At 54.6% G+C, this 15097-nt stretch overlaps 1 protein-coding gene across 1 annotated transcript in view; it reads left to right on the top strand.

Annotated features, from left to right (window-relative positions):
• The window catches only part of LMF1 (lipase maturation factor 1), a 184867-nt gene extending 175444 nt beyond the window's left edge, over nt 1-9423 (top strand). Inside the window, exon 11 of the mRNA XM_086760184.1 lies at nt 8518-9423. Within this exon, the coding sequence (XP_086616310.1) occupies nt 8518-8692 (175 nt within the window). The 3' untranslated portion in view covers nt 8693-9423. The remainder of the gene's footprint in view (nt 1-8517) is intronic.
• Nucleotides 9424-15097: the final 5674 nt, after the last annotated feature.

Below are 15097 nucleotides of genomic sequence, written 5' to 3'. Positions count from 1 at the left end.
AACGACGCCTTGGCTGCAGTCCAGGAGGGCTCTGGGGAGCCTCTCTTAATTACTGCTACAAAAGGCGTGCAGGGCTAGGCCGGAGCAGCCCTTGCCCTGGATGGATACAGCTTTAATAACGTTTGCGGAGGGGTTTTAGCTCTGATAGCTGGGCTGGGGTTGGCTTTCCGTGAGAGGAGCGCTGATGCTGCGCGATCAGCTGGTCTGGCTTGGTGTCGAGAGGAGCACGTGCAGCCTCCTCGCTATGGGTTGTGTTCCCATTTTCTTTTTTTTGTGGACCTTCGTTTGACTGTGCGTGCATCTGTCAGCCAAAGTAGGGTCTGCGGCTTGTGACAGCGAGCTCCAGCTCCCTGCCACCTCCTTTTCGGGGGCTGCTCAAGCCCCATGGAGGTGGCACCTTTCTGACAGCCAGGGAAGGAGCACGGTGCAGCCCCAGCGCCGCTGCTCACGTGGCGAAGGTGGTCAGTGCCTCATTAGGGTGCTAACGAACACCGGAGCTCCCAGCAGGCAGAAATCCAGCTCAGTGAGAGGGCCCGTGCATCGGGATCCGGCAGGACCTTCTTGGGGAGGTGGTGTTGGGGCATCACTTGCAAGGCTGAGCTGGAAGAGCGACTGGAGAACTGCATTGCATTGTCTCTGTCTTGGGTGGCTTTAGCAACTGAGTGTCCCCAAGCTTTGCTCGTGTCCCCAGGGCTCAGTGCCGTAAATTCACTGAGCGGTGTTCATTGCGGGGCATCCCCTTGCGTTGCTCTTTTTTAATTAAAAAAATAGAAAAACTAGAAGAAATAAGTGGGTCCTGAGTGCTGGCTGACCCCGAGGCGGGTTTAGCAGAACCTGGGACCTTTAGACACCGCGTCGCCAGTTTGAATTAGGTGTCCCCTGGCCCAGCAGCAGAAGCCATGACCATGTGGTGGCTGCTGGCAGTAAATGGCTCTCGCGGTTCATGGGGCGACAGAAGCATTTGGTGATCCCGGAGCCGTTTATTGCCACGTGTCCCCCAGTGCCGTCAGCGGAGCTCCTGGTACTGACTGCGACCGAGAATAAAAATCAAGAGAATATGTATGGCGTCTTGCCTTCCGAGACTTTGCCATGGATGGGCTGCATCTCTGCTACGCTTTCTGGCATTGGTGGTGTTAAAAAAAATTAAAGCAGTTGAACACAGGAACTCGTTTTACAATGAAAATAACGAAGTGGGATACGGCTGGGATAACACCACATTGCTCCAGGTGGGGAATGGTTTTTTATTGCATTCTGTAACAGGTGAGGAAGTGAAATGCTCAGGAATTTAAAGCAAAACCCAAAGCAAATCTTTATCTTTGCTAGCTTTTAAAGGATAACGACTGCAGAGCACACAGAGGGGTAGAGGCAGGTCAGTGAGTGGATGCCGTGCTGGACACGGGGTGCTGCAGATCTTGTGGAGCAGGGTCCTGGTCCGTGCGTTACCGTGGTTTAACCGAAGCACAGCCTCTGTTCTCACTCTTTAGCAGCCAGTTTACAGCAGGAAAAGAGCAGGGTCCAGCGCTGGTTTTATGTGTCAGCTGCCTTTGCTCTGGCATTAGCTTTGCTTTAAGAGTTTTTCGTGGGTCTGGTGCATTTTTGGGTGGCGTAGAATAAAAATAACAATTTGCAAATGCTCGTTTTGGCTCAGACCAAAATCCAATGCCCCGTTTCACACCAGGTCCTGGATTGGAGGTCACGTTTCGGGTTTTGGCGAGCCAAACCCAAACACCTGGGACGCTGGCACCATCCGGATTTTTGCCCGTGTGCGGAGGCGAGGGCTGGGGGCGCAGGGGGTGCTCGCGCTGGGGTGGCAAGGTCGGGGACGGATCCTGCGCTGGGCTCTCTTACATATCTTCATTTATTGCTTGTTTGCTGTTAGCGCTTCGCCTGGGTGAGGAAACTGCGGTGATCATTTACCACCTTTTTTTCTTTTTCAGTTTTTGTGCCCCATCTCAATTCTGCATGGTTTACGCTTGCAGTGCTTGCAGCTGGCGCAGCCTCGGGTGTGTTCCGATGGGAGAACGGTGGCCAAAACCCGAGTGATTGATCTGCACCCTCTGGTCTGGGTGCAAGAAGTGTAGGAAGAGGGAATTAGCAGGATATCTACTTTTTTAACCCAGACCCCTTATTAACTGAGTGCTGGGTGCGGGCATCCTCAGTGCTGGCAGCCCTCGCAGCCAGCGATCACCTTTTTGTTAGAATTTTATTTTTATCTGTGAACAAAAGCCTTAAATTCAAGCCTCAGCGGTGACACCTGGAAAGAAAAGATGGCTCAGGGTGACTGGAGCTGTGATGGTTTCCAAAGGGCGTCCCCGCACCCTCGCCCGTGAGCCGGGGCCCGCCGCGGATCAGGCCGACCATCGCGCGGCTCCCTTCAGTAGCCAGGTGGAAAAAAAGCTCATTTTCTACCATATTCCACCCCCCCGCCACTCTAAGGGGAATTTTGAGACTTAATTATTTTCATTCCCTGCTAGACTAAATAATTAGGGGAAGGGGCTGTTTTCCATAAGAGCATTACGCTCCGTACTCCGTGGAGTTTGTTCTGTTAATGGAAACTCTACACCTTAAACAGCCAAGGGACTTTCAAAATGAGTTAATGCCTTCGAAATGAAATTTCTGAGACCAAAGTTTGTGGGTTTCTTTACAACTCTAGAAATTATAGTATTTTTTCAAGTGTGATAAACTTAAAATGAGAACCAGGTGACTGATTAAAAATGAGGGCATTGTTGAGCGCCCGGCCTAGCTGAGTGCGAAGCCGGGCTTCAAGCGCGGTGATGTTTGGGGAATGTCGATTTACAAAATATTCCTGTGCGGCGGATAGTTCATAAAACACCAGCCGTCGTAAATCTGAACGGTAGGGCTTTGGCTGAGAAATTAATAAGTGTTTAACGCACAGTCATGGAAACAGACTGCAACAATAAAAGAAAACAAAAATCAGATTTTGCCTTCAGAAGGAGGGGGGAAAAAAAAAAAGAAGAGTTTTTGATTTTTGACCTGAAGTGTTTGGTGTCTCTGATATTAAATCATGTTCACTTGAGGACTTTTATTCCAATTATAGTAGCACTTTGTTGAAAAAGCCCCAACGCGTAGCTGAAGACCTGGATTTGTCGCGGGGGTGTTATTTATGGAGGCAGCGCTTCCCACTTGATGCTCCCTGGCTGCAGGAACGCAAGGAGGCTATGGCGTTTGGCGTTCTGCTTTTTATTTAATTGCCCATTTATTTCCCATTCGCGTTGCATGAGTCACCGTGTACCCTGGCAGAAGGTGTAGGTGCTTTCTGGTGGCACCCACGGAGATGTGCGACCCAAGTCATGGGAAGGGCTTTGCTGTATTTGCAGGGTGTAGAAGGCAATTTTGGGGAGCTGCTCCCTTGGACACCCCCAAAAGGGGTAAAGGTAATTCTGTAGGTTTTGGGAGCAGGCAGGGAGTGTGGGCTTGTTGGGAAATATGGGGATCATCAGGATGGGGGTGGAAATGATGTTTCTGTTCTGCGAGGTCTCTCCCCAGAAGGCGTCAGCAGAGGCGGGAGCAATCTCCTGGCCATGGGATACTCCATGGGGATGCGAGTCCCTCGGGGTCTGAACTTGGCTTTGCTGAATCCCAAGTGCTTCCTCTCGCCCTGAGGTGTTTCCCAGCCAGGACCGACCAGTCTCCCACCAAGCACCCATGTGGTCCCTGCAGCGTGACAGGATAAGGGAGCAATGCAAATCTCAGCCGTCAGCCCTGGTGTCTTCTGTGCAGAGAAGTGAAGTATTTTGTATGAATTTCCCACTGAAAAGTGGCTTTGCCAGCAATGACATTGCCCTGGGAAGGGACAGGATCCTCAGAGGTGAAAAAGCATAAACGCGTTCTTTTGGCTTTCTCACTGGGTTTCGCCATGGTCAAATGTTCTATTACAGTTCATTTCTTCTTTCCCTATGTATTATAGTTTAAAAGAAAATCTTATAATTTCTCATCAGCGTTATAATGTCCGGTGTTATCGGACTGAAATGATTCTGCTGTCCTGAACAAAAGTTTAAGGGTTGAGCCTCTGAGCCTCCCTTTCTACCCTTTCCTTGGGGGAATAAACCCACTTTCCCATCTCCCAGGAGGTTTTTGAGGATGCTCCGGCTCTGCAGGGCCAGACCTTGCAGGAGCCTTGGAGAAACAGAAGTCAGCGGCGTTGAAAAAGAGCCCATAAAACTGCCCTTATTGTGCAAACGTGGGCCGAGATGAATTTACGATCCCTCCCACTAACGGGGCTAGAACGAGCCTGCGAGCCGATGATGGAGGCTGTGTTACTGTAATGAATTTGTACTTTCCACTGCCGCTTGCTCCCTGATTTACAATGGAGCGGGGAACCTCCAGATAAAAAAAAAAAAAACCAACCCCAAATCGAAAAGACGCCCCGTGTTTTGGTTTCTTTCTTCCCGCTCCCAGCCCGCCTGGCCCTGTCAGGCCATCAATTCTAACAGAAACCACCGGCTCGGGTTTTTTCCCTCGAACCCCTCAGCTGTTGCAGGGAGACAGCTGCACCCTCTGGAACTAATTACAGCTGTCTGGGAGATTTAGCCCTCCGTCCCAGCAACTCAAATATTGCTGCTAATTTTTAACACGTACAGTTGGAAGATGTCATAATAGGCTGATATACGATCGAATCTTAAAAGTGCTGCAGCACAGCTGCTACCGTGCATCTGGCGGGATGAATATATTGATTTAAAAAATAATGCTTATTATTTTTAGCCTTTCTGTGCTCCCCGAGGCCGTGGCTTTGCCCGCTCCTGGTAGTGATGGAGAACGGGGGCTTGCCCAGAAGGCTGGGGCAGGGGGATCCCGGCGTCCCGTGCAGGGCAGGGGGGTCCTCCCGCATCCAGCCACCCGCACCAGGATCAGCGCCATCGCTTGGCCGCGCGTCTTTTAGCTTCCTTTCCCGGGCATCGCCGTTGGGCTTGGGAGAAGCTGCCAAAGGGGCCCTTCTGTCCCTTGTCCTCCATCCTTGTTGCTGTCATAGCAGAGAGGGTTTTCTGTCTCCTGGAGGAGAAATGTCCGATTTGCTTTGTCTGACCATATCTTGTGTCTTGTCTTTAAAGTTATTTTTTTTGCCCTGATGTGTCTGGTAAGGGACCCAACCTGGTTCAGCCTGATGCTCCTGAAGTCAGATAGCTTCTTCAGGACCTTCTTGGAGATCTTTCCGTTTCTCCAGAGCAGCAAGCAAGGTTCACACATGCTCACAGTCTCCTTCATCGGAGTTGGGCTCAGGGACCCATGGATCCCTTCCACCAGCCAGAAGGTCTTTGTGTGAGCCCCAAAGCTGTGCAAAACACGAGCAACTGCTGCTGAGGTGATCTGTAGCGGTTCCTTGGTCTGCAGGCGACCGCACGTGCATGCGTGCCTCTCGCTCAAGTTACGAGCTGGGCTCTAAGTGATGCTTGTAAACGCTGTGAGCCCTGAAATGGTGGGCTCTGGGGTGTTACAGCTTCGGCCCTGTTAGTGCGGGAGCGCGTTCACTCCCCGAATCTGGAGAGGAGGGAGCAGGTCCAGCAAGGCTGCGCTGGAGGAGTTGGTAAATCTTGTAACTTCGGGGCTCAGGCACCCAGGTACATTGTAAATACGGGGGTAGCTTGTAAACTCTGTGAGCCCTGAAATGAGGGGCTCCAGTGAGTATTAAACTCGGCAGCTTTTACATCCATGAGCCTTGCAAGGAAAGATTCTCACAGGTTCCAGATTGTTCCGTGTTTCTCTCTCAGCCTCTAACCCTGGGAAGGATGGAGAGGACGGGTAGCACGGGGTCTGGATGCTGCTGTCGTATTGTGATGCTCAGAGGTATTCCTGCTGCAGTTTCTCCATCCTGCAGCATGTGTTGGCATGTGTAAAGGCTCTTTGGTACCTCCATGGACCAGAATGGAAACCTCCAAGCCTTGAATCCCAGGGAAGCGCTGGCGGTGCGGGACAGCGGAGGGCTGAGGGCTGTGGTGTGCCAGAACTTTGTAGCTTGTCACTGGGTGAGCGGCTCAGCTCCGTGGAGTTTACAAACTCCGCAGCCCGTGGAGCTGTGCAGGTTCCTCCTCCGTGGATCCTGTCATCCTGACGTGGACCATGCATCCCAACGCCCCAGCTCATGGCTCCGCTGGAGCAACCGTGGCTGGGACAAGAGAGTGGCCGAGTTTGGGGGGCTTGGGGGAGACTCTTCAGATTGGTTTCATCTCTGAAAGGCAGTCAGATAGAAAAGCAAACTTTATGCCACAAAAATGCAGCTTCAGTTGCATGTGGTGGCTTTAATGCTCGCACGGTTCTAGTTTTACATGCCGTTCCCTTTGATAGCAAACATTTTAATAGACGGAGAACATATGGGAAAAATCATAGCAAATCAGTGATAGATATTATTTAATCTCAGCAGGCGAGCCCGTTCAAAAGGGATGAGGAAAGCTTCATTGCAGAGGGGGGACAGGACAGTCCCTGGGCTTGGGGAGAAGGCGCTTCCGTGCCTGAGCAGAGACCTGGCAGCTCCTGAGGTCTCCTGGGCCTGCCCCGGAAGCTCAGGTGAGTCAGCTGCTCTCCATGCTCCGTGTCCTCATCTGGAAAACGGGGACTTTGCCAGATGGGGTTTGCAGCTAGCTCCTTCTGCGTGGGGCACCCCGTTGTGCCCGTGTTCTGGGTGTACGTGGAGACGGGGCCAGCTTGGTAGGTGCTCTGCCGTCGCTTAGTGAAGAGGAACCCCAAAAGTCCTGGTCTGGCAGGTGGAGGGAGGCTTCGAGCAGGAGAGGGACCGACAGAAAATTTAATAAGCCACTGAAGGTTTTTTGGGAGGTAGATATGTTGGGTTTTTTTAATTCAAGAAAGCAACCAAGCAACACAGCTTGGAAATCTCCGAGCATCCCGGGCAGGAGCCCGCAGGCTACCTGGCCCCGCGGGAACGTTGCTGTTCGGTAATGCTGTAATTATGAACAGGAAATTTAGTGCTCCTGCGAGGTAAACACTGTGGGAGTAACACTTCAGCCCCCGTTTGACTGTGAGCAGCCTCAGAAAAGAGGGGGGAGAGCGGGCGTAGGCATGGCCCGGCCGGTAAGGAAGCCAGCAGCTGCAGGCAGCGGTCAGGGTGATGAGATGCAGGTTTGCGGAGCGGTACGGCATCAGGGACCCCTCCGTCCCCACGCTTCCCGTGGCACCCAGCCCTTACTGGTTTGAGTCAGAGCTGTCCCAGTTCTAATGCAGCTCCAAACGCGTTACTGTGGGCTTTGTCGGATCCCTGCTCCGTCCTCAGCGGAGTCGGGGAAGGTGGAGGTGTTTGTCCTGTTTGCATCCCAGCCAGGAGACGATCAGAAAACAGATGATGCTACCGGTTGCTGCAAGTCAGCAGCAAGCGATGGGTGCGCGGAGCAGCTCCGCGTTAGCGGGTTTTGTCTGAAGAATCGTGTCGGTAGTGCTCACCTGGGCGCCCTGCAAGGTTTAAATTGAGATGTGGTTGCAGCAGGCCGCGTGATTGCATGCAGTTTTATCTTATCACCTCCGATCTCCCCCGCTCCCCGTTGGAGCGCGGGTGTCGGGAAGGTGAGAGCTAATGGGAAATACCTCGGAGGCGTCCCTAATTATTTTAGCAGTAGGAAGGAACTTTACGGCTGCCCGAGGCACGGCCCCGGGAGCGAGCAGCTGCGGGAGCGCGGTGCCCTGCTCAGTAGCAGGGTTTGTATTTTAGTAGTGAAGCAGAGCAGGTTTAAATGAGCATTGACATGACTTTGACATTTTTATATTGTGAGTTATTTTATGAACTTATCCAGCAAATGCGGCGATGCACTCGGCAAACAGGGACCGCGGCGCTGGAGGACCGGGGTGTTACTCCTTCTCTTGTCAGCATGCCCTACATCAAGCGGGACCAAACCTCCCGAACCCAGCGGCATGGTTAGCCTCCCAATGTGTTTCGCAAGACTGATGAATGCTTCTTTCTGCACTGCTTTAAAATCTCCTTTTCTGTCAACTCCCAGGGCGGCCAGAAAACAGATGCGCTCGGAGCCCCGCTAATAAGCTGCGGAGCAGAAGGAGCAGCCGCTGGCGGGGGCAGAGGGATGCTGGGAGAGCTGGGGTGGGAGGCGGGCTCTGTACCTAAAAATGTCCTGGCAGAAATACTCCAGAGTGACTCTCAGAAAAGAAAAGAAAAAAATTTTCCTGCTTTTTTTTTTTTGTTTCTTTCCCCAAACTTGTTTGTAGAGAAGCGTGTGGAGCGTGTGGCGGCGGTGGGGAGGTGTTAGAGCTCCTCTGCCTTGTGCGTCGTTCCTGAATTGTATCCAGAGGAACCCAGGAGCTCCCCAGTGCCTGGCTCCAGCTGGGACAGCAGCGTCGCTGCCGCCAGATCCAGGAACGGATGGAGCAGTGGGATGCGGGAGCCAGCCGGGCTGAGCATCCTCAAGCTGATTTCTCCATCCAGCAATGGAAAGGCTCAACACCTCCACTCCCACAGGGACATAAACAGGGTCCGACACCTTTCCGCCTGCGCCCGGCAGCGGTGCTGCTCCTCCTCAGCATCTGTGCTTTGTTTCTCTGCAGGTGGGTCAGAGGGGAGCACTTCAAGTACAAATTCAGCCAACCCGGGGGAAAGCACGCCAGCGAGGGAAGGTGGTGGATTCGGAAGAGGATCGGCCCTTACTTCCCCCCCGTCAACCTCCAGGGCCTGAAGAAGTTTTACGAAGACAGGAATTGGCCGTACCCCGTGCGGGACTGATGGAGGAGGACGAGCGAGGTCAAGGGGGACCAGCCAGGGAAGAGGGGGAGCAGTCAGCTCCCTTACAAACTACACTTCTTGCCTCTCTCTGTATTTTTTTTAATCCGTATCCTCGTTTACACATATTTTACAGAAGGTTCCCAGCCAACCTGTCCACCTGCTGTTGTGGTCTGGTTTTCCTCATTTTTCTCTTTCTTTCTGTTTGTCCTGCTCGCCACGGCCGTGCCTGGTGATCCATTTCTTTTGCCAGGCTGCTGCGTTCGGAGATTGTCAGCTCTAGAACTTGGGAAAAAGAAGGTGAACAAATCCTGCAGTTAGTTTTGGGTAGGTGTTGGTGTTGCTTTCCCCAGCCTGTTGCATTGTGTGATGGCTGCAGAAGCACAAAGGGAGATTTTGGGGTGGTCTCTTGCCTCAGGTTCCCTGCGGTGCGGCATCAGGCAGAGCAGGCGGCTCACGCAGAGGTGATGCTGGCCTGGCATGGGGCACCGCTCCTCCATCCCATCCCCACGTGCGTTGCCAACCTCACACCAGCCCTGACCGGCTCACTGAGCCATCAAAGCCGCTTTATTCCCAGCACAGCTGTCCCCACAGTGCCCTCGCTGGCACCCTGGGAAGGGCCCGGCTGTCACCTTCTCACCGCGGGTTAATGACCGGGCTGGGCTGCGTGTCCTGCCCGCGGGGCACGGTCCAGCTGTCCCGCAGTTCCTCCCCGGCGCAACACGGCAAACCGGGGCTGGGCACTGTCCCCAGGCTGGGGAAGGCACCCTGGGGCCTCACCCTGAATGCCCCCTGTCCCTCCTGTTTGCTTCGGAGTCTCCCCAAATCGTCCCACCGCGTGGGTGCTGCTTGGGGAGCCCAAATCGCAGCGACGGGAGGGAAGCGAGAGCAAGCAGAACGCAGACGGCGTCTGAAGCGGCCAGCAGCTGGCCAGGGTGGTTTGTAATAATCGAGTGCTTGTTACCACGTTCTGCTGCACACGTTTCTTACAGGGGGGGGAAAAGATCAAAGCAACCTGTGTAACACATAAAAACCCCGTTGTATGGGACCTGCCTGCAGAAAGCCGCAGGTTTGCCGAGAAACCCAAAATAGCTCCTTGCTGGAGCTGCCCCGTGGGCTCCGTGACTCAGCCCCGAGGACAAGCGCAGCCCTGTGCGGCCGCCCCATCCCTGTCCCGCCGCTGCCGATGCTCGCAAGTCACCCAGGCGGCAGCGGCCGGGTTGGGAAGGCGGCCGGAGTCAACAAGTCTGCCGCCAGCCCCGCCGCCTTTAAACAGGGCTTGTTTGAAGGGGCCCCGGCCTGGCAGCGCAGACGCGCGGGGCTGCGCCTTCCTGTTTGCTTAACCTGGGATTTTTATAACTGGTGCTTTTTGTCGGCGGCCCCGGGGCCGAGATCCGCCTGTTTGGGGAGCTGGCAGAGTTTGGTGCCGGAGGTGTCTGCCCGGCTGGTGTTCGGGAGCCAAGCATCCCGCGGGCACGGGCCGGGATGGGGCAGGGAGAAGCCCAGAAAGGGGCTTGCCAGGCTTCTGCCCCTGGCTTTTGGCAGTGACATTGAAAGAAAAACGGGTCCAAACTGGGGAAGGTGAAGCAGCGGGTCAAGCTGGCAGTGGCACGGGGCGGCGCGGGCACAGAAATGCCGTTTCACACGTTTCTTCCCCCTTCTTGACCGCGTGTACCAAACGGGCACCGCCGAGAGTGTATTTCTGGAATGGGATTAAAGCAAACAGCTCTTGAATAAGCAGCGGGAGCTTCGCTCGTTTTTTATTTTTTCTAAAAGTGTTAAAGAGGGAAAACGGCAGCAGCCCCAGGAGGGCAGCCCAGCCCTGGGTGCTGGCCCTGATGCGGCTCCCACGGGGCCGGAGTGACGGGCGATAAATAAGGTGAGTCTTGGGTGTCACAGCACTTTTTTGTGTCTGAGGGAGTGCCCGGTGTCGCGTCCGAGCATCTGATCACCGTCTGGCTCTCTCTTCCCTGCTCCGCTGCATTCGAGGGCGCGTTTGCACAGGGCTCCCTCTTGGTTTGCGGTTGCTTTTCCTGCCCGGCTGCTCCATCCCTGCTGGATCCAGCTCGGGATGGCCGGAGGGAGCAGGAGGACCCTCGGCTGGCCTCCTGCGGGGTGTCCTTGCGGGGTCCCGGGAGGTGCCCGGCCGTGCCGGGGCTGAGCCAGCAGGCGGGGAGCAACGGCTGGCAGCTGGCGCACGGGAAAGCCGTGACGGCGGCAGAGGTGCGGAGCCCGTCGCTCGGAGCCGCCGCGCTTCTGCAAGACGTTAACGCTCTTGGCCGGGGACTGGGAGAGTCCTACGTGTTACCCGCTTGTGTTCAAACCAAGACAAATAGCTTAATTGCAGAGCTTGGAGCAACGTATAGGGCACTCCAAATTGTAAATAATGTTTATGACTCAGTTATGTTTTCCTAAATATTTGCCATAGCTGGAAACCAGTGCTCTTCTGCGAACAATGGAAGAACATTCTGTTCCGATTACCGCGTGGAGGGACGAGGGCGAACACCGCCATCCCGCTCCCATTATCGTCCTTCCTGGCTTGGCCGGCCCGCCGAGGGGTGGCGACCAGGGAGGCCAGGTTGGGTCCGTGGAGACCCGGCGTCGTTTGCGGGTGGGGGTTGGTGTCTCGACGGACGTGGGAGATAACAGCGCGGCTTCACGCCGAGCATCTCCGTGCCTGTGAGCTCAGGCGCTGCCTGCGCTTACCTCTTTGCCAGATGTTATTTGAAGCATTTTATTTATTATTTTAATTTTTAAAAATTTTCTTCTCCGAGGGCTGAAATTGAGCCCTGGAGTCGGATGCACACAGCCAGGCTGGACCCCGTCCCACGGCCCCGTCTCACCTCTCGCAGGACCCCGGGCAGGTGAGTTGGCTGAGAGCAGCAGGCGCGGTCCGTGTGCTCTCCAGCTTGACAGGATTACGGAGCCTCCCAGGAAAGGCATTTTTCACCTTCCCAGCGCCCTGGACAGCCAGGGCCACGCTGAGCTTACCCCGCCGCAGAGCCCGTGCCCCTGTCCCCTGCCACCAGCGCCGTCCCGTCTCCTCCAGGCAAAGCCGGGGGATTTGAAGTCGCTGTTAAAAGCGACCGAGCCCCCCCGCCCCGCTGTCTGCTCCCCAGCCCCATCCGTCCCACGGCTCTAATGCGAACGAGCTGGCGCGGGCGGGCGGCCCCGTTCGTCCCCATGGGTGCCAGGAAGCCAGCCGGTTCGGTAACGGCGCAGGGGTGAGGGTGCCCCCCTGCATGGGTGATGGGTGACCGACGTCCCCAGGCATCGCTCACAGGCCGGTCACCAGCAGCGAACGGTGCTAGCCTCCCCCCTCCCGAATTTAATTTCTTTTGGTTTCCAACCTCTGGGTCAGGGATAATGGAACCCAGACCGGCATTTCCATTCCTGTTTGCTGTACATTGTGCTTGTTAAACTTTTTTTTTTTCTTTTCTCTTTCTTTTTTTTTTTTTATTTTAAATCAAAAATCCTCGCTCTGCTCCGGAGCACGGGCTGGAAGAGAATATCCATTCAAAGGCAGCGAGGAAGGTGCATGCAGGGGATGAAATCAGAAACATTTCCCTGGGACAGAATTTTGAAAAAGAAACAATTATTTAGAGGGGGTGAGGAAATCGGAACCATATTGTGTTATCTATTGACTAGAGGTTTTCTTGGACAGGTTTTTTTTTTACCCTGAGCTATGCACTGGAAGTAAAACTTTGTGGCATTCCCAAGTCAGCGCGCCGTAAATCCATTTGAAAGAGAGCTCTGTCTGCGTTCTGCCCCTGCCAAGCTCCTCTTCCTCAGACGTCTCTGGAGAGGGGACGGGGACCCACCAGCACCTGGCAGAGAGCGTTGGGGTCCCGGCGTGAGCTCCGCCGGCTCTCGGGCGCGGGGTTGGGGTCCATCAGTGACAACATCGATCAGCTGAACCCCCACCCCGTGGCAGCTCTCTTAGCTGTGTCTTCCCAGCTCATCCCCTGACCCCGAGCCTGATCGAATCCCGCTCCTTCCTCTGCGGGGTCCAAGGGGGTCCCACTCATGCCGAGAAGGGGATTTTAAATCTCTTGTTTCAGTCAAGAAGGGGAGGACATGGCCGGGCTGCTGGCCCCACCTCAGCCCTGGGCAGCTCAGGGGGCATCTCAGGGGACGTTGTTGGGTCAAAAATAAGCAGCTTTATTTTTTCTTTTATTTTCCCAGGTGAAAGTTACTGACCCTTGGGGTACTACAAACACGTCTTGCGAAAGCTGCGCTCCCCTCTCCGTGTGCGTGGCCGTTTGTCTGGTGATGGTTGCGAGCTGTGAGGTCTCTGGAAGGTGGGCGAACGCTTTCGGAAGGGTCGGGGTGGGTGGCTTGCGCACCCAGAGCTTCCTCCATGGCTGACGGGGGTTTAGGAGGGTCCCATCCAAACCCCCCGTCCCACCACGCCCAGGAGTTACTGTGAGTTCCCAGGGACGGTCCCCTGGGGCAGGCTGGCCCTTAAGTTTTCTTTCCTATTGCTGTAGAAGTTTCCTTGCTTGATTTTTTTTTTTTATTTCCTCTCTTGATGTCAGGTTTTTTTTCACTTCTGCAACCCTCAGACCCGCTGCCGGGTCCCTGGGGGTGACCACCGCCGCGGCGGGTACCGGCCAGCCCTGCCAGCTGGCTGCACGTCTGAGCTGCAGGATTGGACCGACTCTTTTTTTCCTTTTTGCCAAGATTACAGCGTTTTGAAAGCATGAGCCCCCCTAGCAAGCACAGCTGGGTTTGTATTTTCCCCACGCTGGCCGCCGGCTGCGGTGAGGTTGGATACCGCAGCCTTGGCCGAGCTCATCCGGGCTGCTCTTTCCCTGGAAAAAGGAAGCTTCCCTGGGTTTTTGTTTTAATACCGCGTATAAATGTCTATTCCTGTTGTTGCTGCTGGGGAACACAAAGTGAATAGATAGGGGCGGATGGATTTTAGCTCATCTTGTGCGCAGGGAATGGCCAAAGCACCCCGTGCTCGCGTAATTCGGGAGGACCCAGCAGCGTGGCTTCGGGGCGAGCTGGATTTGTATCTGAAGTCCTGATGTCCCGTCAGGTTTGTTTCTGCTGCGGGCAGCCCTGGTGTTACCTGTGCCAGCAGCAACCATGCACCAACCCAGAGGTTTCCCTGTTCCTGGCTCATTTATTAATTGTAGTGATTTGGTTTAAAGTAGCCACCCTTCAGTCTGGGAGTTCCCGTAGAAAATCCGTGTTTTCCTATCCCTTCCCTGCTCCCAGCTGCTTTTAGAAGCTGGCTTGACTTCAGCACATATTAAAGGGAAGAGCTTTTTTCCTTCCCAGCAGACTGAGTTTGGCTAAACAATCCAGTGTGAAGTGCTGGGCATGGGGCAGAAGCCTGCGGGCTAAATCGCCCAGCTGCTGCGCGTTTAGACCAGCATGGATGCATTTCAGGATCCTATATTGGCTTTCATTTAATCTGATTATTCTGGGCTGCAGTTCCTGGAGGGTCTTCAGGTTATTGTCAGTCAAAAGAACCTTTAAAAGCTTCCATTTGCACTCAACCTTTCCCATTAGAAGTCTATTTTCATTATGGATCGATTTTTATTTTAACGAAAAAGTGATTCTCTCAACCTCTTGCCTTTTTTTTTTTTTTTTTTTTTTCCTCTCCCAGCTGGGGTTAAAACTGAAGCCGCAATGGGGTCTTGCCACTCAAAATGCCATTTTCCTCTTTTCCTGAGGCTGTCGGCGACGAGGGGGCAGATAACGCAGAGAGGCACCTCGTCTGCTGCCTCCTCATCCTCAAACCCTCCCCTCACCGGGAAAACGCTTCAGGTGCCTCGAATCCTGGGGGGATTCCCAGCTCCAAAGTCTCAGAGACTAACAGAGGACTACTTGAGTTTAAAAGCCCGTCGTGGGATGGCTTGGAGTCGCGCTGTCAATTCACGGGCTGGTTCCTATCTGCCGCTTTCTATCTTCTTGGCTTCGTCTGGGGAGCAGCGCAGCCCAGGAGCAAACCCCGTGTCTCGTGCCAGCGAGGAGGTCCTCACCAGGTCCATCCTTTGGGTGGGAGCAGCAGCTTTGTGGCGTGGGGTGGCTTTGGGCTTTTGGGAGCTGAGCTGTGGTGCCAGATCCATCCCTGTGAGAGTTGTGTCCCAGCCGTGACGCCGGGCACCGTGCGGGTCCCCCCAGCTGGCATCGGGGTTTTCCATCCCGCCCCTCCTTCCCCCAGTGAGCCAGCAGTCAGGACGAGCCCCTGCCTTCAGTTTTCCCCAGTCAGTGGGATTTTGCCGTGTCACGTTTTCCCCCTTTTCTCCTAGCACAGGCTGGGAGCCCGCTTCCTCCCTGGTAGCAGCTCCGGGATAAGCTTGCACGTTGCTGAGGTTTTCCCTGCGCGCTCCGGTTGCTGGGACGGTGATACTAAAATCACAGCACCTGCAGGCGGTTGAATAATACACAAGT

The sequence above is a fragment of the Chlamydotis macqueenii genome, chromosome 15, assembly GCF_036417535.1.
Source record: "Chlamydotis macqueenii isolate bChlMac1 chromosome 15, bChlMac1.mat, whole genome shotgun sequence".
NCBI classification, from domain to species: domain Eukaryota; kingdom Metazoa; phylum Chordata; class Aves; order Otidiformes; family Otididae; genus Chlamydotis; species Chlamydotis macqueenii.
This window is presented reverse-complemented; position numbering and strand designations above follow the sequence as displayed.